The following is a 19,417-nucleotide window of genomic DNA, read 5'->3' on the forward strand; positions in this document are numbered from 1 at the left end:
CACGCTTGGGCTTACAAAGCAGCAATTTTTTAATGTGTTTTCTCTTCACCGGAACATTAACACAATTTGATATTGTGATTTATATATTTTCATCAAACAAACCTTCCTCCTAAATTAGTCAATGTCTAATCACAAGCACACAGCTCCATGTTCCGTGAGTATTTTTATTTGCCTTAAAGCTATATTGAAATTTAATTTCAATTTGAATATTTAAAAAAAAGTAGGGTAAAAATTCAGCGATTTTCACCGAAAAGTGACAATGTATTAGTGACATACAGTACAGGGATCAAACAACTCAATGAACAGTCATTATGAAAACTCTCGAACTTCAAACTAAAACAAAGAGTGTGCGCCTGCGAAAATCTGATTAGTTGATGCCCCCTGCAATAAGTTTGAATTGCCAAAAGGTGCCACAAGATGCGCAAGAGCTTTATTATCAATTGTGCTGTTGATTCCGCAGTCAACTCTTATTTCTATTTACAATCAAGGATTCAACGTTGCATGGCTTCCTCTAAAAAGAAAAAAAACAAGAGAAGTCTTATCTTGTCTCTTATGAATAAATCTCATGTTGCCTTCAGGCGATGAGGAGCCAAAACATGATGACCAGCGCCACGAAGAGGAAGAGTCGGGAGAGGAACTGTTCGTCCATGTGCTGCGGGGTTCCTGGGGCAGCTGAGTGAGGGGATTGAGGGGTGAGAAAATTAGGATTGAGAGACGATCGATTCACACGTACATTGAATACCTGGAGGGGGTCTGCCATCGTTTATGTTAAACGCTGTGGCAAAAATACCAAAGGGAAAGGCGCCGATTCCAAAGGACATCTGAAAACCTCCATCCCCAAACCCGAACCCCTGGAAGCCCTGTGAAAGGGGAGAATGTCTGAATGTCCAGAAATGTGTGATGCATTAAGGCAGGACTGGGCTTCACTGCCCCCTGGTGGCTAAATACTATAACACACAAACAGATTAATATTTAGGTATTATTGTTTACTTCCACGTCATCACTGTTGACAGTTACATTATCTAAAACGTCACCATCCATCTAAACTTAGATATGGAATGTATGTCACTCGAAATGTATTGGAAAATAGACAGCATCAAAAGGGAATTGTGCACTTAGACCCGCAGTGTAAATCCAGCCTGTGACACAACTTTGTGTATTCATGCGGTGCGTTCAATGACACTCGTTTGCAGTGGGACTCACGCCGCGGTTTTCCGGCTCGGGCCTTTGGCCTTGTGGTCGTGGGGGTGTTTTTTCTCTTGAGAGAAAAAAAAAGTGGCATTGATTTCAGTCAAGTCTCATGATGAACCCGTTGCTGTTTTGTACTGAACAGCTCCCTACCTGGGGTCTTGCTGCCCGGTACTTCCGCGCCCATATAAGGGGATGACTTTCTCCCTGCTGATGCCGGCTTTACAGACTGGGCACACTTGTCTGCTGGGTCTCGTCTCCAACCACTTGGAAAAAAAAAACACTCTTTAATTTGATGAAAGTCAAATTGTCACTTTTTATATATTGTATGGAAACTTTTGGTTTCAATTGTAGATGATAGCTCATACTAAAGTGTTTGTAAAAAGACAACTGTGCTTACCTGGTGCAAACAGGGCCAGCTGATGGGAAATCAAGATTGAGGAGCGATGGGAAAGAAAGATGCTGCATTAGATACATAAGATAAGGCATCAAAACAATGATATTCAAAAAGGCCTTTGCGCACTCTTTCATTGTGAAACATCCAAATGATCAAACTTTGATGTCGAGCTGGGTCCACATTGGGTATAAGGCAAAAATGCTCGGCGGTTTTACATCGTCCTTCGGTCGAAATCCGATTGATGGCCTTGCGAATGTCACGGCTCACCTGTTTTCTGGGTTTGGTCAAATGATGTTCATCAGGTGAGCCCGTGGGCACTTTGATGTCAATTTCAGTCGACAGTAGGGGGCGGTGTCACATAAAATGTCAGCCTCCTTGGATGGCTGAAAACGAATTAGTCTACTCAATTATACTGCGTTTTGACTCGCGGGAGGTCCTTTTTTTTTTTTTTACTTGTGCTTAGTTTTTACTCTTAAAACTATAATTGGCATTTTATGTGTGATTATATACTTATGCGAAATACTCGGACTTAATGTTGTATGGTTTTGCAATTAAATATTTCTTTGGAAGACCATCACAAGAAATGTTAGAATTTGAAATTGGCTGTTCTTCAAATTATGTTGGATTGAGAAAGGTGATTAAGCGTCATGGAGCTTTTTTCCTACCAGAAGAGGTGTCCGCACAGGCTGATGACGGCATCCTTGGCGGTGTCCAGACAAATGTTGCACTCAAACGTGCTGTCCTGGTTGCCACCGTCGCCACCCGCGGTCGAGCTGCTGGATCCCGAGCTCGCGTTCTCGGCGGCGGCGGTTGCTGCTGCTCCAGGGGAGCCGCTGGACGGAGAAGGTGAAGAGGGCGCTGCGTTGGCCATTTCAACTACAGCCTCAGTCGGTTAACAACTATGCACAGCAGGCTGGCGAAGGTCCATCGACATGTAACACGTCAATAGCCGCACACGAAGACACCGGGACGGGCTTCTTTGCTGTTCGACGTCGAGAATGGAGTACAAGCTAGCAAGCTCTACAGCTGTTAGCTTGCTGCCTGGCGCAAAGTCGTCGTCCGGACCCAGGCTAAAAGCTAAGATAGGCGACGGAACGAAGGGGACTAGTCGGCTGTGATTTGAACCAAATATGGCAACGTTTTCAAAAGACGCTTTTGAAAGCGAAAGTCCGAGCTTGTTGTTGGAAGTTAGGCAAGTTAGCTACGTCGGTTGCCGTCTTTCTCTTCACCAAAAAAAAAAAAACCCCGAAGGTCCACAGCGGCATCTACCGTCCGGAGGACTATAGCTGTATTTTGAAAATTCAACTAAGAAAAATTTAGACGAGAAAAACAAACACTTTTGTGACTTAGCTTTCCAAATTCTATATGTTAAATGAAACATGTTTACAAATAATTACACGTTTTTTAACATGCAAAAATTTTTAAACATTACATGACCTGTTTTTGACAAGTTTTACGAGGTATCCCATTTTTACATGATTTTCACATTTTTACATTATGATTTTCACGTTTTTACATCATAGTATTTACATAAGGATCACATTTTTACATGACGCGTTTTGTGTTTTTTCCCCAGTGTGACATATGTGTGAATACACGAATGTAACAAGGAAATGAAAATTCCACTGAATAAAATGAAATGAAGCACAAGACAGTGGATGTGGAAGTGAAGTGGTCAACTGGAGCACAATTTCAAGCAAGCTGTTGGTGAAATGAATTTAAAAGATTAAAGACTGCTTCAAATTGAAACAACCAACTTCCTGTTCAATTTGGGTAATGGATTGTGGAGACCTTTTCATGTGTCGTGTTACAAAAAAAAACAAAAAACAGATTGACCCAATTTTGTGAAAATCTGTCAAATAAGTATTTTTATTTTTACTTTTTGTGTAACGCTCTTTGTGGCACTACTGAGTCAACTGGCCCAAAAAGGCTGCTTCAAACCAAAATGGCCGACTGTGCTCGATTGGAGGTGTCTGTCCCTGTGACTACTTCCTCTATCCTACATTTATGAACATAGACAGAAAATTTGGTTTCAATCTGTGAAAATTATGTGAATAATTGAGGAGTTTGGTGACACATTGATCCCCCCCAAAAAGCAATTAATTCATCCAATTAACAGTGACCACAAGAGATCTTAAGCACATACAGTACACATCTTCATCAACACTCATATGGATTACAGGATCACAGGTTTTGCATGTTTTGCACTGACTGAGAACGTCCTGTCCGGAAATCCTCCGCCACCGCCGACTCCAACTTTTGTGTCAGTGAGTGTCTTAAGATTTGGTTGAAATCATTCCCGATGAAAACATAGAGAATGGGTGACAGACAGCTGTTTGCCGCTGCCAGAGTGCCCCCGACTTTAATCCCGGTGTGAAGACTCTCCAGGCTGATGCTCTTCACGTCCAACTCCAGGAGAACAAAGGTGTGGTAGGGAACCCAGCAGACAAAGAAGCAGGAGATAAGCGCCGCCATGATTTTGTAGGGCTTGGTGGATCTAAATGAATAAAAGGAAGGCAAATCAAGCAGTGGGTTACAAGGTGTAGAGGTAGAGAAGGTGCCCAAGTTCAAGCACTTGGGATCAAGTTTGACGTGAATGGGTGAGGACCTAATTAGTCGAACACTGCAATCAGTCAGCAGACCAAAGACAAGGGGGATGTTAGCATCTGTTTTTTTTAACAGGACCTGGTTTAGCAAGAAGGCTTGGATGACAGCAAGTAGAACAGCTAGGCTAATCCTATATATATATATATATATTTTTTTTTTTTTACGTCACCATCGGAAACTGAATGACTTAAGTTGAGCGTGACAAATTTACATAATTCTATATTTCTTTCCTACACAGGGAGTACCAAAAATCAAGTTTATTTGTTTGGTTTCTGCCTCTGCCACCACACCCCAGTTAAGCTTTTGGGAAACCTTGTATTCACTGTGAAGCTATAAACCAGGGATGTCAAACTCATTTTTGTCGCGGGGCACATTATAATTACCGTATCACTTGGAGGGCCGTGATGACTGAAACTGTATAAAAAAAGTCAAGAATAACGTTTTATTCAATTATTGTTTGAGTAACTGTAATGGGGGGTTTGGTAACAAGAAAATGTTTACACTATGTCATTGATTTATTACATACGAAAATTTGAAATTTTGGTACAGATTTTAGCAATCATCATAGAAGTTTACATGTTTGATATGCTTTTGCGGGCCACATAAAATGATGAGGCGGGCCAGATTTGGCCCCCGGGCGTTGAGTTTGACACCTGTGCTATAAACCATCAGTCACCACTTGTTAAAACCCAACAGGAAAGAAGAAAACGTGAGACCTGATGCTCATCCCTTGCAGCTTGACAGCTAGCACCGAGCTGCACAACACGATCACCAGAAAAGGCACCAGGAATCCGCAGATAAAGCGGCTTAACGCCACTGCTTTGTGCCTGGACAGGTCCACGTAGCCCGTGTAGCACACGACCACATCTCCTCGGACCACAGTTTGTCTGAAAATGAGTGAGGGGAGGGTGAGGAGCGCCGAGAGAGTCCACATGAGCACCACGGCCGCCGAGGCCCCGCGAACCGTGCGCTGGTTCCGCGACCACACGGGGAAGGAGGCCACCACGTATCGGTCGGCGCTGATCAGTACTAAAAGGAAGACGCTGCTATACATGTTGAGGAACAGAGCGGACGACGTCAACTTGCACAGCGCCAGTCCGAAAGGCCAATGCGAGGTGAGCGTGTAGACCACCTCCAGAGGGAGGAGGGCGCAGAACAACAAGTTGGAGATGGCCAGACTCAAGTACCAAGTGGTGATGACCGTTCTTTTCATTTTCCATCCACAGATCCAGATCACGAGAGAGTTCCCCGCCAGGCCAACCACGCAGACGACCACATTGACGGTCACAAGGAAGATCGTCAAAGACGTGTGGCGACCGCTAACGTTCACCGCGCCGGAGATACTGATGTTTGCCTCGCTTTCGTTGTCTGCGGTGTAATCTTCAACCTCAATGTAATCCACACTCATTTTGGAAGCTTTCCTGAAATATCACACATAAATTTTAGCTGGATTTAACCCCCAGAAGATGTCACTTGGATAATTTGTTTTGAGTTTTAATTTGAGTTTCGTGTGAGCATCAGGCTCTCCCCATCTCCAATAACGTGGAAAAAAATAAAAAGGAGCAATGACAGTAATGTGGAACTCTGATTTCGTAACAAATCTGTGTGGAAATGTTTTTTGGGTCAACTATTGCTTGGGTTGATGATGATTCTCGACATCACATATTTCATGTAGATTTTTCTTTTCTGTAAGTTAGCCCTCAATACTGCTCAATTTACCCGACAGGTATCATATATCAAAGTAAAAATACTTTGCAACTTTCTCATAAAGCAGACCCTCATAGACAATAACACAATTAAAAAGATTTCAACAGGTGCATTTGAAAGTGGAACGTTCTATACAAAACATTAACAAAGCCCTTTTCAAAATATTCACTCAGTATTTTGTCTAACAACATTTAAGTTTGCTCTAGGGGCCAACTTTCACTTTTGGAATTTTGTCGTTTATTCTTACATATTTCTGCTGAATACAATAAATTCCCAATGCTAAGAATGTAAAGATTCCAATTTTGAAAATTCCACTTTTAAAACCTGAGTCAATACCAAAAACCCCTCCAAACAATTAATCTTGTTGTACTCACTTTCCGTGTTGGCTTGGCTTAGAGGAATCCAGACATGAATTGTATTTCTGCTGACTCCAATGCAACTACGCAACTTCCCTTTTTTTTTGGTTCCTGGTCAGTTCCTGAAAAAAAGTGACACAATATGAAATAGGATTTTTTTTCCCCTTCTAATCATCTTTTTTCTCTTGTCAAGCATTCACTTTATTTTCAAGCAGAAGTCACTACCATGACATTCTGTTGGCCTGTTCTGAAAATAGCTGACATTGTGCTTTTCTAGGATTGTTGTTAGAATGATCATTCAAAAATATAAACACTAGCAGTTATTTAGAGAAATAAAGTGCTGTACCGTTGACTTGTTTCTTGCTTTAATTTTTCATGATAGCTATTGTGAGAAATTATTAACACGATCAGTGCCTTCGCATGCATGAATTTCATTATTTATAATAAAATCCAACAATTAAAGGTAATTTGAAGGATTTTTGTTACTTCGGAAGCATGTCTCAAACTGGCAGCCTTTCACATTAATCAGTACCAAAGAGATAGCTCCCTTTTTGCAACAGCAACAACTGAATTCTATAACGTCCAACGATGGATGAATAACTTGCCATTTTGTTGTTAACAAAAAAAACAAAACAAAAAAACCCGATTTGAGCTGCACAAAAAATGCGCAGTAGTGATTGTCCCCACCCCTTGTGTGACGTAAGGCTCCATTAAACGTTACCCGTTAGCCATTAGCTGGCCTTAAATAGTCGTCCGGTTTGGAAGTGCGTCATTACAGTTGTGTTGTTGTTCTGGCATCGCGCAGCATGGCGGCCACTGTGGTGAACAAATGTCTCAGTCCTCTCACTTTCCTCACTAGGAGACTTTCTGTTCCCGAGTTCTTCTCCCAGTGTTGCTATCACCAGAAGGTAGGAAACCCCTTTCTTACGTTTTTCTTTCTTTATATTCTTCTATTTTTTTTTAAGGACGGAAGCATATACTGTACATATGAGGATAAGTGTCACATTAGCTAGTCGATAACCTTCCAAATTAGATATTTGTGGACAAAAAGTAATCCATAAAAAAATCTGTATAAACATAATAAAAACTAAGTTCAGCTGCGTCACACTGATTTCATATGCGATAGTGTCATAATGTCGAATTATCAGTTTCATAATGAGTAATTTATCTCTTGTTGAAAGTTCATCTTCATTTATAGTTGTTAACCGAGGCTTTACACGATCAAAAGTCTTTTAATATTTGTTGCACCAATGAATAATATATATTACTGTATTTCCATTTGTGAAGTTCAAAATGACTTCGGTAATTACTGTATAGTAATGACATTTACTATACCACCTTTTTAACGTCATTTAAGAATTACATGGCGCTATTTCTTTTTTTTTTTTAAGATGAGATGTGTCTCGCACGCACATTTCTAAAGTTACTTTGGTGTTGTAAAATGGACTACAACTCAAAACATTCTGAAGTCACTTTTTGTCCATATCCGGAATATATTTTTGTGTGTAATTTACCATGATGTAATGTTGGCTCGGTCACTGTGACTTGCAGAAACTTGAGGAAGGTGGGAGGGAGTAGAGGGGGGGTTCAAGTAGAGTTCAGGCTGCAGTGGTCGCCATAGCCAAGAATGATATCCTGTCCTAATGTGTTTATTCTATTGTGGCTTGTGCGTCATAGTCGGATGGAGTCCTTGTGTCACTATGACAAGCAAGTCTCCTTCAGGTATTGGAGGGCTGTTCGATTCTGGGTGGTTGGGGGGTATCTTGATATGACTCCTTTATCACAGATTAGAGAGCCTTTAAGTATTGCTACATTACCACTGTTTATGTCAATATTCTTCATTTGTCACTCTACCGGAACTCAACCGCTAATTTTCTCAGAGCCTGTCAATGGGATTTTACATTGAATTCCGCAATAGCACTGTTGATGATTTTTGTTTGCGTGACAATACAAGTCGTAATCTGAGGTCTAAGGAAATGTACGTCAATGAGCTAACGTGAGTTGTGCTCTTATGTCCTGCGCGGAAGGTGGTGGATCATTATGAGAACCCGAGGAACGTGGGCATCCTGGACAAACGCTCCAAGAAGGTGGGCACAGGCCTGGTGGGCGCTCCGGCGTGCGGTGACGTCATGAAGCTTCAGGTTTGGCGTCACAATCATGCATTGGCCACCTGCACGCAACACATCAGGCTAACATCTTGTTCAACACCCAAAATGCAATTTATATCCTCATTTACAAAATACACTTTTGGTAACCCGGTTAGCAAAAATGCAGAGTTGCAACTAATGATGATTCTAATAATCTGTCGACTACTGACTGTTGAGTGTGGTCCTAGATTGAGGTTGATGACGACGGCAAGATTGTGGACGCCCGCTTCAAGACGTTCGGTTGCGGCTCGGCCATCGCCTCCAGCTCGCTGGCCACCGAGTGGATCAAGGGCAAATCGGTGAGGAGCGAACGAGTGCCTACCCTCGCAGACGACGGGTTGTCCTTGTGCTCACGGTGTCCCTTTTTTTTTCGCCCTCTTTGAGGTGGGCGAAGCGCTAAGCATCAAGAACACGGACATTGCCAAAGAGCTCTGCCTGCCACCCGTAAAACTACACTGCTCCAGTATGTTTGACTCCCCACCAAACAAGAGAATTCACTTAGCCTCATGCTAAAAGAAAATGCAAAATACAACAAAGAAGCTAACAAAAATTCGCAACGTTTGGCTAATTCTGGATTTGTAACCTCATAACGCGGTAAAATGTCCACTGTAGTAACCGCTGTCCTTGAAAGGGTTAAGTAAAATAATCATGTTAAAAAAAAAAGTTTTCTACATGGAAAGAAGATTCAAGTCAAGTCAACTGTATTTATAGAGCACTTTCAAACAGCCATCGCTGCATACAAAGTGCTGTACATTATATCTCTTAAAATCTCTTTTAAAAATTAAAATCAAATTTAGAAGGTTGTAAAAAAAAAATCATGAAACATTTTCTAGATTTTTTTTTATTATCTTAATTTTAAAAAATGTCTCTGACTTCTCACTCTTTCTTTGGTAACAAATGACTTTCCTGTGCTTAGGAAAATTAAGTTGTTTTTTTAAAATCAGATTGACCAAAAAATTAAATCAGGTTTATCGATTAATCGCCTAGTCGTAGCAGAGCAATAAACACCACCAAAGAGATGGTGCCCGTTGCAAAATTTCAAAAAAAGTCATTTATCTACATGCTAAAAGCGTTTGCAAGGTGAGTCCCTAACTCGGCATCTCTCCTAGTGCTGGCCGAAGACGCCATCAAGGCGGCGCTGGCTGACTATCAACTCAAGCAGCAGGACGACCAGCAGGTGGTGGCCCAGGCCTCCAATTAAGCGCCCCTTCCCGTTTGACCAGCAGCTAACGGTCGTCGCTGGAGTGCCACTTCCTCTCCCTGATAACCAACCACAGCTTCATCCACGGCACCATGTGGTGTCACGTAAAAGTCGCCTGTCACGCATACGCACAATGTTACCCTGCCGCCCTGTTTCTCATGTTGCCGGCAGGGTTGTTGATTTTATGATGTGATCAAGCAACACGATCCGTCGAGTGTAACGATATGTTGAAAAAGATGCAAAATAAAACTACTCCCAAAATGTCTTGAGATGTGTTCTATAAAAGCAGGGCCTGTGATGACATGAGGTCATTTGGAGAGCATCAACATGAAAACACTTAATTGTGTCATGGCTGGTCCAAGTTTTTCAACCAAGTGGATTTATGGGAAAGACCAAAAAGAAAATTAAGGCATGGGATAGGGGGATGCCTAGATAAGCAATCATGAAACAACGGACAACACATGCAGTACAATATGAAAGTAAGTGTCCACTTAACTGAGCACTTTGCGTGGAGCTTCGCCCGGGGTCCTGGTATTTGGCGCTGGTCCGCTTTGGCTCATCACAAGACTCCAGAGGGGGGAAACGGCACTCCAGCAGTGAAACCTCGATGCCTGGTCCGGTTTCCAGTCCATGTGGAACCGCTCAGCGGCCGCCGGCCGCCCTTTGGATGGCGCCCTTCTTCCTCCATGAGAGCGTGTCAGATTGATTCAAGATGTCCTCAGGAAGTTGCAATTTTATGAGTCGTTCTTCGCAGAGGTTAAAGAAAATATTCCTGATCATATTGTTCAATTTCCTCTCTACATGTGCTGCTCCGTTTGTGTTCAAATAACAAGCAACATCGATGCTAGGTTTGTAAGCTTCTCTAGGCCGTTTTCCATTGTTTGTTAGCATTTAGCTAAACGGGCTTTCCTTGAGAAAAATTATGTGGTTGTTTCTATTTTTTTTTTTAAATGTGGTTGCTTCAAACCGTACAATGTATATTTCTCGTTGTTTTAAACTTTAAGTGGGAATGGTGATAATATTAATCTTTTTTGAACACTTATCCACGATCTGGCAAAGTGCTACTACTTGCTGGGACATGAGCTCATCTTTTTTAGCTCACCACCGCCCACATCACACTGCACTTGTATCGACCACTTAAAGCTCTATTCTTTTGAATTTTAGCACCAAATGTTGACCATGTGTGTTTAACTTAACACGAACACATTTGTGAAAGACTCATAAAGCAAAACATTTTTTAAGTATCAACATCAAAGCACCGCCCCCCCCCCCCCTCCACCATACGCAAATTCCATGATGTTAATCATTTCCAGTCCAAGCAACATTTACACAGAATGAACTCGAGATAAAAAGAAAAAAAACATTCATGCACTGTTCACTACCTTAATCACCTTCGGCCCAAAATGAAAAGTGATCAGGCTTCAGAAGAGCTCGGTAATGAGTTGATCGTTTGAATCAGGTGTGATGCGACAGAGAGACATAGAAAACATGGAGGATAGGTGCCTTCGAGGGCCGGAGTTGGTGACCGCCCTATGCTAACCGGTAGTCCCACTGCGCATCTTTAAAAATAAAAATAAAAAATGAAAATGTCCTTAAAGCTTCGAGACTTGTCCGAAGTGTTTGCAGTCCTTTCTAGAAGGCTGTTTTCTCCCCGGCGATGAGCTGCAGAGTGGCTGAGTCGTTGTGAAGATGCAAAGACGGAGGTCGCAGATTCCGGATCGTCGATATCTCCTGGGACTCATCTTGAGGATTCTCTGCCGCAGCGCCCCCTGGTGACGGGCCGCTCACCTCGTCTCCCTTTTCCACAACGGGACTCGGTGGCGACTTATCCAACGTCTCTTTCTTGGAGGCGTCCTCCAGGGTTTTGGTCGGAGTCCTCAGATTCTTCGTCACCCTCATGATGTCTGCCTGCAGTTGCTTGTTCGTATCCGTCAGGGGACCTTCCCGATTGCTCGCAGACGCCGTCTTATTCTCTGAAATTTCCTGAAATCCCCTAGCCCCGCCACTCTTGTCCTGCTGGTCCACGTACATCTTGGCAGGATACGACGACGGGTAGTAGGCATTGAATTTACGCCGCCGGGTCAGGAAGACGGCACCGCACACGGCCAAGAGCGCAATCAGGACCAGGGACGCCGCCACCAGGACTAGGACCATGTGGTCTCGCACGAAGTCCGCCACCTGGCCCAGGAAGTCTGGCGGTGTGGATTGGTGGTCCAAGGGGGCACTGGAGGTCGTGACGTCCGGGTCCTCGAGGTCGGTGCTGCCCTCGGCTGAGTTGTACAAAGCCAATTTCATTGCAGTGCAGGATCTGGAAACAATTTAGTCACATCTTGGACTTCTTTTAACACATTTCTATGTCTAGATATACTCAACCATCCATCCATTATCTTCGCCTCATATATCTCGAAATCGTCTCAAAGGTGACATCACGGACAGAAAAGCCCTGATGTTGAAATGATTTCGTGACATCACCTCAAAGCAACAATTACTTGCTAATGCTAAGAAGTGACAAAGTACAAATACTTTTCTTTAAAATTCTCCTGTAAAGTCATGTCAACAATTTTGTTGACAATAAAATGTTCTACATGCCCCCACCAGTCTAAATATGGCATTTAGATTAATATTGCATTTGCGGAATTTGAATTAAGCAGCAAAAATGACCTGTTTTTATCCACTTCAGTGGGCGGCCATTTTGCCACTTGCTGTCAACTGAAAATGACATCACAGTGCCCAAGGGCTCAGTTTGCCAACAAAAACAAGAAGAGCCATAATTGGTCGTTACCTGAACCCTTTCCTGACCCTCTTGGGGGGGGGGGGCTCAAAATGAATCACTTTTTGTTTAATTTGGGACATGAGACTTTTTGCGTGTCCTGTTATGACAGGCATGTAAGATGCAGTTTCGTGATGATTGACGAAACTGGTGACGGGGACTTATTTTTATTTTATTTTTTCTGATCGTCTGGAGACCACAAAAATGTGAATCCAACCAAAAAAGGTGGACTTCAAAGAAAAATGTCAGACTTCCTGTTGAATTTCGTATTTGTGACATTTTCAGTGGGTGTTGTATGAAGTGTTAGGCAGTGCGACAAATGAGGCTGCTCAGGACAATGCGAGCAAATGCAGCTCGGTTCACTTCTCTAGCTTGCGCACATCTTAACTTTACATAGTTTGGGGATCTTTGCCTGTAGTTATTATTTCCGCAGTTTGTGTTCAAGCCAGGCCAAGTGAAATTTTATCTGGCCAAAGGGGCTGAGTTTACTTTTTTTTTTCTCTTACCCAGACACACCACATACACACGCCTGTGCAGTGGGACACATAAACATCGAAATGGAAAGCATTTTTTGTTGTTGTTGTTTTGGCAATGAAATGAACTCAACTCACAATAACACACATTTCCACTCCATCTTTCTATTGTAAACATACTAAAAAGCTCCAATTTCCTCACACTGCAGGCTTCCTTGAAAGCATCACCGTATAGTTGCCGCTCTCCCAAGTTGTGGTGCTGCGTTCAGGGAACTGTTTATTTTCAATTTATCCCGAGAGCTTGTATGACGGATGGGAAAAAAAACAACAACTCACCAGCCACCACCAAGGTAGAAGAAGGAGAAGAGTCTCAGTAGGTAAAGAGCTCCAAAGAAGGACAGCAAAGTCCAACTGGTCCACATGGGCGCTTTTCCAGTGTGGGATGGTTGAGACAGACGGCTTTGAAAGGCATGAGCGGACCTCCCCTCCCTCTCTTTTCCTCCCTCCTTCCCTCTTTCCTTCTTCATCGGTACTCCTCCCCCGTCCGGTCTACACAGATTGTTCTTGTTAGCCTGGAGTTTACATTGGGCTGCTGAGGTGGAGGTAGGGGCAAGTAGTGGGCTGGGGTTGGAGTTCGAGTGGGGGGTTTAGGGGGACACGCGTCTCCCATGAACGACTCATGTGTCAGGTAATTGAAGAGCCCGACCAATATGGATTTAAAAATTAAAAAAAAAAAAGGATACTGTGAGAATACAATTCCAGTAACCGATTAATTGTCTGATAAAAAAAAGTATAATGATTAAAATAACTTTTTGTAATACTTTGTCCTTTAGTGTTTGTTTAGCTTTACAACAGACAGAAAAATCTGCAAAAAAAATGTCAGATTTTTTTTGGGGGGATGCAATGACTTTTCGATGTCACTTTGCATACCTATGAATAAATTTGTCAGCACTGTAAATGTGCCACCCCCCAAAAAAATACATTTTAAATATATATATATATATATAAAAAGATGATTGTGAATGATTCGGTTTGGTTCGATTCAATGCACTTGCTTCTTTTTAACTCTTTCAGGGACAGCAGTTATTACAGTGGACAGCTTATCATGTTATCAGGTTACAGGGTGGACGAAAGGGTTAAATGAAAAAAAAAACATCATCAACATTCATTTTTTGGCCGATTTTAAAAGAGCCAATGTCTGCCAGTTGAATAATCAATCAGGCCCTAGTTAATAGTCACAACATATCTCAGCAATTCACACACAGGGTAAATATCTCCCCTTCCCACACCTCTCCAAAGCACAACATTCCAAATGACGTCACTATTAAAAACAATCTCAGTGTATCATTTCCTTTGAGCGTGAGCGATTTGGTTTTCTTTAGTTGGTTAGCATCACTCAACCAAACCCAGAAAACAGGTGAGCCGTGACATTTGCAATGCGAGCCCGAAGGACACTTTGACATCAATTTCAGTCAACAGGAGAAGGCACTACAGGACAACATGGCAGTCGCCTGAGATGGATGAAACCAGCTCGGTGAATCAGTTCAATTCTTACTCCACCGACGCAATATTAATCAGAGTACCGTGTTTAAACTGGTGGGAGCACATTGACCATATTAGTGCAAAGGCATTTCGCATTTTAAGGCAAATAACGTTCCTTTCACGCGCACACGTTCTGAAGCTTTGTTAAGTCGAACATACTGTATGTTAGTTTAGTGTTTGAGGAAAAAACCTCCAATTGCAATTGTGCCGCCTCAAATAAATGAAAGCAGGTCAGGTCAGGCAGTGGTGGCGGCGGCTAATGCAAGAAGAGGTTAATGTTTCCTGCGTGGCCAGCCTCCAGAATGGGGGTTGGGGGAGCACAGACTATTGGAAACAATGCAGACTGATTTTTTTTTTCCCTCCAGCTGCTGAAGTCACACATTTGACACTTTATATGGTCAGCGAGATGTTGATGACTAGTGGTCTGGAATCTGTCAATGGACACCTCCAAAGTTGAGGGCTCATTCCGCCAGTCATGAGCGTTCCGACTGTGTTTTCTTTTGGCGGGGTTGGGGGAGCGAATACAACATTGAATATGTGATGAGTGATAGCGCGTACAAACGGAACCCGGTTTGAATGTGACGATTCAAAAATAGATTTTGATAGCTTCATTTCCTCCAACAGGACAACTTGCCATGATGCTGCACATACTCGCTGGTGACAAAACTAACACTTCTATATTAGCACCTCGGCTCAGGAGTGACCCAATTTCCGAGTTTCATGTAAAACTAATCAGAAAAATACCACCAAATTGCTGCCGAACAAAAGTCTGCTAGCTTAATGCTAGCATTGGGAAATGTTAAATATGCGCCCATGACACTACAACCAGAATTGTGTTAGTTCTAGCTGAGAAACCTTCAGAAGTCAAAACGTCAAATAATTTTCCCCCCACAAAATTCGAAACACCACACATCATAAGGACAAGGAAGGGTTTTTTGCAAATGTATTGCATATAAAAAGCTAAAAAATAAAATTAATTTAAAAAATCACTTCCTTTCTATTCAGCAAGGACAGGGAAGTTCGTCAGAGTTGATGGAAAGACGGATGGCGCTAAATATAGTTTAGCAATTCTGAATGAATATTTTTGCTGGCTGCAAAAAAACAAACAAATTTGAGACTGAGAAGAAGATTCATCATCCCAAATTATGACAGTGAAACCACAAAATTATTACTTGTACACAACAAATTAATAGATTACTAGTTTTGAAATCAGTCAAGTCAATTATAATAGATTGTTCAATTATTATTCAAGTGAGTGTAAACAGGGTAACAAAATTATTGCAGAATCTCAACGTTACTTATTGCTCGTGACAATTTAACATTTCGGTGCAGTTTTTAGCGAGTTGACATACAGTACATGATTTGCTTTCGCGGGCCACATAAACTGACCTGGTGGACCGGATCTGGCCCCCGGGCCTTGAGTTTGACACCAGTGGTCTATGGCAAACTTGAAAATTGGGTTTTACATTTCTCCATCCAATCGGTCTGAGCTTGAGCTTTTTTCGCAATAAATGGGAAAATGTTTGTGTCCAGAAATACAAAGCCGTGAGAGATGTATCTCCCCCCCCGCAAAAAAATTTGCAGCCAAACGTTAGGCTACAAAGTATTGACAAAAGGGGGCCGAATACAAACACATATCAAATTATTCTGATTATTTGCTTACAATTTTGAAAAAAAATGACAACCCCGACACATTTCCGTTTGCCTTTACAATCATGTGGTACTTTGCATTGGTGTGGATTACACAACATGTCAATAAAAACATTTCAGTTTGTGGGCATAAAGTTGTGAAAAGATTTATGGGGTGTGAATACTTTTTCAAGGCACTGTATTGAGAAACGATATGAGGCTGTAATTGCCGCCAAATGTAAATCAAAACATTGACCCGAGGCTGCAAATACTTGCATAGGCTAAAATTCAGTTTCCCTTTGACCTCCAAAGATCTTTGACTCTTGGCAAAGATTTATGATGTTAACATACTTCCTTGACACCGACTACTACTTTTCCTAGGACATTGGTGCCATCTTAGATCAGTCACTAAAAGAGCACAAAAAACACTAACGGGTCACTTCGGCAAACAAGTCGAGCACCAAACCTGAGAACTGTAAGAGACATGCGAACCACCCATCCACAGTGCTACCTGAAAAGTTAACACTAAGTAATACAAATATGACGGGAAATTATTTGATCTAATCATGGAAACATCTCTCATGTAGCATCAGTCCTGCAGTCACCATCCAGAAAAAACAAAAAAAACAAAAGAAGACCGTCCTAAACACACCTGTCACTTTCCGGAAGGAAGCTGCTTAGGGTGAGGTTGTCGCTGATGTCCTCGTCACTGTCCCCGGCGCTGTGGATCACCAGGACTCCGTTGGAGACCGGACTGTGCCGTCTTATGCCTGCGTAGTTCCTCTCGGGCATGAGTGTTGACATAAACGTCATCTCCGTCAGGTCCTGTGAATTCCTCAACTTGTACTTCTTGGTGGAGAGTTTGGCGCAGAGGACAATGGTGGACACCATGAAAATGGTGGCTAGGGCAGCTAGGCAGACGATGGCTACCAGGCAGGGCTTGACCACGCCACGGCGGGAGCATGACTGGTTCTCCGTGATGGGGGGAGTTTTTGCGGTGGCGCAAGGTGTCGGAGTCCGAGTGGTCGAGGAGGTTCCCGTGGTGGGAGCTGCTGAGGAGGAGCTTGAGTTTCTCATAGCAGAAAGAGATTGAGATGTGAGCTCAGGATCGGTCCTTATGGTTGTTCCAAAAACTGGGGAACTGCTTTGGCTTGTGACTGGACTAGAATTTGGTGGTTCAAGGGGTTCTCGTGTGGAGATCGGTCTGGTAAGATCCGTGTTACCGGTGAAAAATGTCTTTTGGGTTGTCCCAAAACCAGGAGGGCCACTGTGACTTTGGATAAGGACGGAAGTAGACTCTGTGATGTTGCTGGAGCTCGTTGGTTCGGCAGGTTCTGGTATGGGGGTAAGACTAGTAAGATTGGAGTTATTAGTCAAATGCGTCATTGCGGGGGACTCGTGACTTTGGATTGGGACTAGAGTAGACTGAATATTGGTCCTTAGTGGTTCTGGTGTGGAAATGGAACTGATAAGAGTGGCATTACTAGTCAAAGGTGTGTTTCCCGTTGTCCCAAAACCTGAAGGAATGTTGTGGTCTTGGATCAGGACTGGAGTAGAGTCTGGGGCAGAGCTTGACGGTTTAAAAGTCTCTGGTGAGGAGATTGGAATTCTTGTAGCAGACTGATCTAGAAGTCTCAAAGAGCCAGTAGGAGCTGGTGTACCAGTAGTCCCAAAACCTGGAGACGGGTTACTGTTTTGTATGAAGTTTGGAGTTGAATTTGTTTTTGACCCATTGATGGAGCTGGTTCTTGGCGTTGCCAAAGGGTCCAGTGTGGAGCTCAGACTGGAAAGATCCAAGTTACCAGTAGAAGACGTCTCTCCAGGTGTCTTTCGACTTTGAATTGGGACTAGAGGAGACTGGATGCTGGGCTTTAAGGGTTCAGTAGGCTGTGCTGGTGTCGAGATCAGACTTCTTGAGGCAGATATGAAGGTAGGATCCGAACTCTTCAGAAATGTCCTTGCAATTCCGAAACCGGGAGTACCACTGTGGTTCTGGATTGAGAATGGATTAAGATACTTTTTTGTGACCAAGCCAGGGGAAGATCCAGAAGACTGCAAACGCTCCGTGGGTTTAGTTCCTGAGATAGTCAGAACATGAGATGATCTACCTGGACTTGCGACACCTTGACTAACTTCTGAAAAGTCTTCAAAGGCAGTAGTCAACATGGTCTGCATTTCTACAGTGGTGGGGACTCCCAAAGCTCCACAGACCAAAATAGAAAGCCAGCCAGACAGCCCCCATAAGAAGAACCGGTCCATGCTGAGACCAGTCATCTGAAAGGACAACAAAAGAACAGAGTGGTTCAAAAGCAGCAGGACACAAGCCCCATGAGGAACTTTTTTTTGTATGCGTCGTGTTGAAATACTATTTCACCAACAGGCTTTTTGCAACAATTTTTTTGACAAGGACAAAGGGTTACTGTGTGACAAACCGAAAGGCTATCACCAAACTTTTAGAACACAAACGTGCTAATGTTACACCTGTAAAATTGTGCCTGTTTACATATGAAGATCGACTTTCAAGATGTGTATGGTATGTTTTTGAACGACAATTTACGGAAAGCTTGGCTTGACTTCAGACTGACTTCTGAATCGCACATATGCGACTTTGTCTCACCTCTGCCAGTTACGAGTAGTACCGTAGTAGTACAGTAAACCGACAAAGCGACCGGCGGAATCATCAAGAATGCATTGGAAGCATCTTACCATCAATCGCCAACAAAACGATGCGTTCAAGTCATCCCAGTCCGTGAAATGGCAGCGACGACGATGACACGCCGCATGCTATGACACATGGCCAATAGAAACAGGAAATGTTCACACTCGTGTAAAAAAAAAAAAAAAAATAAAAAAAAGTTTTGAGATACACGAGGTACTTCCACCCCATGCTCCAGTTTGCAAGGAGGAAGTCGGCCTCAAATGTGACTTGTTGCAAAAGGAAGCAGTCACTCATCCAGTTCTGCAAATGCAAATGTGACGCACAAAACCGCACTCGGGCCTCAAAGTTGACGCGTACGCTGAATGAAAATTTCAAACGGTGCACAACTCATATAAAACGTAAAAACACATTTTGGGTGGTTTCATTTTCAAAAATTAAGGGCATTGAGTGGTCAGTATCAATGATTTTAGTCTGCTAAATCAGCACTAGATGGCAGGAGTGGCTTTGATCAGATCTGGGTCCATAAATACGTAGTCTGAGTGGGTGTGGGTACCGTACGGCGATCCTACCTTGTGAGGTGGCGTGCAAAAGCAGTGTGGTGGTGAGAACATGGATACATCCCGGCAGCTAACTCAACAACGGAGCTTTTTCAAATCAAAGAAAGATGACTAAGTCCCATTGTAGGCCTTCAAAAAAGAGTCAAAACGGTCAGAAATGAGAGAGCAAGAGAATTTGCGAGAG

The 19,417-nt window shown here is 42.9% G+C and overlaps 5 protein-coding genes across 6 annotated transcripts; 1 reads left to right on the plus strand and 4 right to left on the minus strand.

Moving 5' to 3' along the window:
* Window positions 1–5: 5 nt before the first annotated feature.
* rnf185 (ring finger protein 185) lies at window positions 6–2,822 on the minus strand. 2 transcript variants are annotated; one of them, XM_086135481.1, is made up of 6 exons: window positions 2,251–2,822; window positions 1,589–1,607; window positions 1,342–1,454; window positions 1,204–1,258; window positions 743–851; window positions 6–672 (listed from the first exon to the last, which is right to left on the minus strand). In XM_086135481.1, exons 1-6 carry the CDS (start codon window positions 2,454–2,456, stop codon window positions 575–577), a joined length of 600 nt encoding a protein of 199 aa, XP_085991607.1. In that variant the 5' UTR covers window positions 2,457–2,822; the 3' UTR covers window positions 6–574. The 2 variants fall into 2 exon arrangements, with proteins under 2 accessions (XP_085991607.1, XP_085991606.1); XM_086135480.1 differs by having other exon boundaries at window positions 743–860.
* Window positions 2,823–3,023: 201 nt separating this feature from the next.
* On the minus strand, window positions 3,024–6,358 carry LOC147191969 (chemerin-like receptor 1). Its single transcript, XM_086135479.1, has 3 exons — window positions 6,274–6,358; window positions 4,909–5,613; window positions 3,024–4,082 (listed from the first exon to the last, which is right to left on the minus strand). Exons 2-3 carry the CDS (start codon window positions 5,598–5,600, stop codon window positions 3,770–3,772), a joined length of 1,005 nt encoding a protein of 334 aa, XP_085991605.1. The 5' UTR covers window positions 5,601–5,613; window positions 6,274–6,358; the 3' UTR covers window positions 3,024–3,769.
* A 637-nt stretch (window positions 6,359–6,995) lies between these two features.
* On the plus strand, window positions 6,996–9,867 carry LOC147191970 (uncharacterized). The gene is made up of 5 exons (XM_086135607.1): window positions 6,996–7,163; window positions 8,283–8,396; window positions 8,591–8,701; window positions 8,787–8,865; window positions 9,512–9,867. Exons 1-5 carry the CDS (start codon window positions 7,062–7,064, stop codon window positions 9,601–9,603), a joined length of 498 nt encoding a protein of 165 aa, XP_085991733.1. The 5' UTR covers window positions 6,996–7,061; the 3' UTR covers window positions 9,604–9,867.
* Window positions 9,868–10,672: 805 nt separating this feature from the next.
* On the minus strand, window positions 10,673–15,162 carry tmem119b (transmembrane protein 119b). The gene is made up of 2 exons (XM_086134541.1): window positions 13,183–15,162; window positions 10,673–11,911 (listed from the first exon to the last, which is right to left on the minus strand). Exon 2 carries the CDS (start codon window positions 11,896–11,898, stop codon window positions 11,236–11,238), a length of 663 nt encoding a protein of 220 aa, XP_085990667.1. The 5' UTR covers window positions 11,899–11,911; window positions 13,183–15,162; the 3' UTR covers window positions 10,673–11,235.
* An 859-nt stretch (window positions 15,163–16,021) lies between these two features.
* Window positions 16,022–18,816, minus strand: selplg (selectin P ligand). The gene is made up of 2 exons (XM_086134538.1): window positions 18,724–18,816; window positions 16,022–18,291 (listed from the first exon to the last, which is right to left on the minus strand). Exons 1-2 carry the CDS (start codon window positions 18,724–18,726, stop codon window positions 16,660–16,662), a joined length of 1,635 nt encoding a protein of 544 aa, XP_085990664.1. The 5' UTR covers window positions 18,727–18,816; the 3' UTR covers window positions 16,022–16,659.
* Between the last annotated feature and the right edge of the window lie 601 nt (window positions 18,817–19,417).

This window comes from Hippocampus guttulatus, chromosome 17, assembly GCF_054856545.1.
Source record: "Hippocampus guttulatus isolate MCC_2025c chromosome 17, RoL_Hgut_1.0, whole genome shotgun sequence".
NCBI classification, from domain to species: Eukaryota; Metazoa; Chordata; class Actinopteri; order Syngnathiformes; family Syngnathidae; genus Hippocampus; species Hippocampus guttulatus.

Excerpts from the sequence above, each read along its gene's own strand:
- LOC147191970 (XM_086135607.1), top strand. The coding sequence starts at position 7,062 with ATGGCGGCCACTGTGGTGAACAAATGTCTCAGTCCTCTCACTTTCCTC. Across the intron at positions 7,164-8,282 it reads AGTGTTGCTATCACCAGAAG|GTGGTGGATCATTATGAGAA; the intron begins GTAGGAAACCCC and ends CCTGCGCGGAAG. Across the intron at positions 8,702-8,786 it reads AGTGGATCAAGGGCAAATCG|GTGGGCGAAGCGCTAAGCAT; the intron begins GTGAGGAGCGAA and ends GCCCTCTTTGAG.
- LOC147191969 (XM_086135479.1), bottom strand. The coding sequence starts at position 5,600 with ATGAGTGTGGATTACATTGAGGTTGAAGATTACACCGCAGACAACGAA. Across the intron at positions 4,083-4,908 it reads CTGCAAGGGATGAGCATCAG|ATCCACCAAGCCCTACAAAA; the intron begins GTCTCACGTTTT and ends TTATTCATTTAG.
- rnf185 (XM_086135480.1), bottom strand. The coding sequence starts at position 2,456 with ATGGCCAACGCAGCGCCCTCTTCACCTTCTCCGTCCAGCGGCTCCCCT. Across the intron at positions 861-1,203 it reads CCGAGCCGGAAAACCGCGGC|GGCTTCCAGGGGTTCGGGTT; the intron begins GTGAGTCCCACT and ends CCCCTTTCACAG. Across the intron at positions 673-742 it reads CGATGGCAGACCCCCTCCAG|CTGCCCCAGGAACCCCGCAG; the intron begins GTATTCAATGTA and ends CCCCTCACTCAG.
- tmem119b (XM_086134541.1), bottom strand. The coding sequence starts at position 11,898 with ATGAAATTGGCTTTGTACAACTCAGCCGAGGGCAGCACCGACCTCGAG.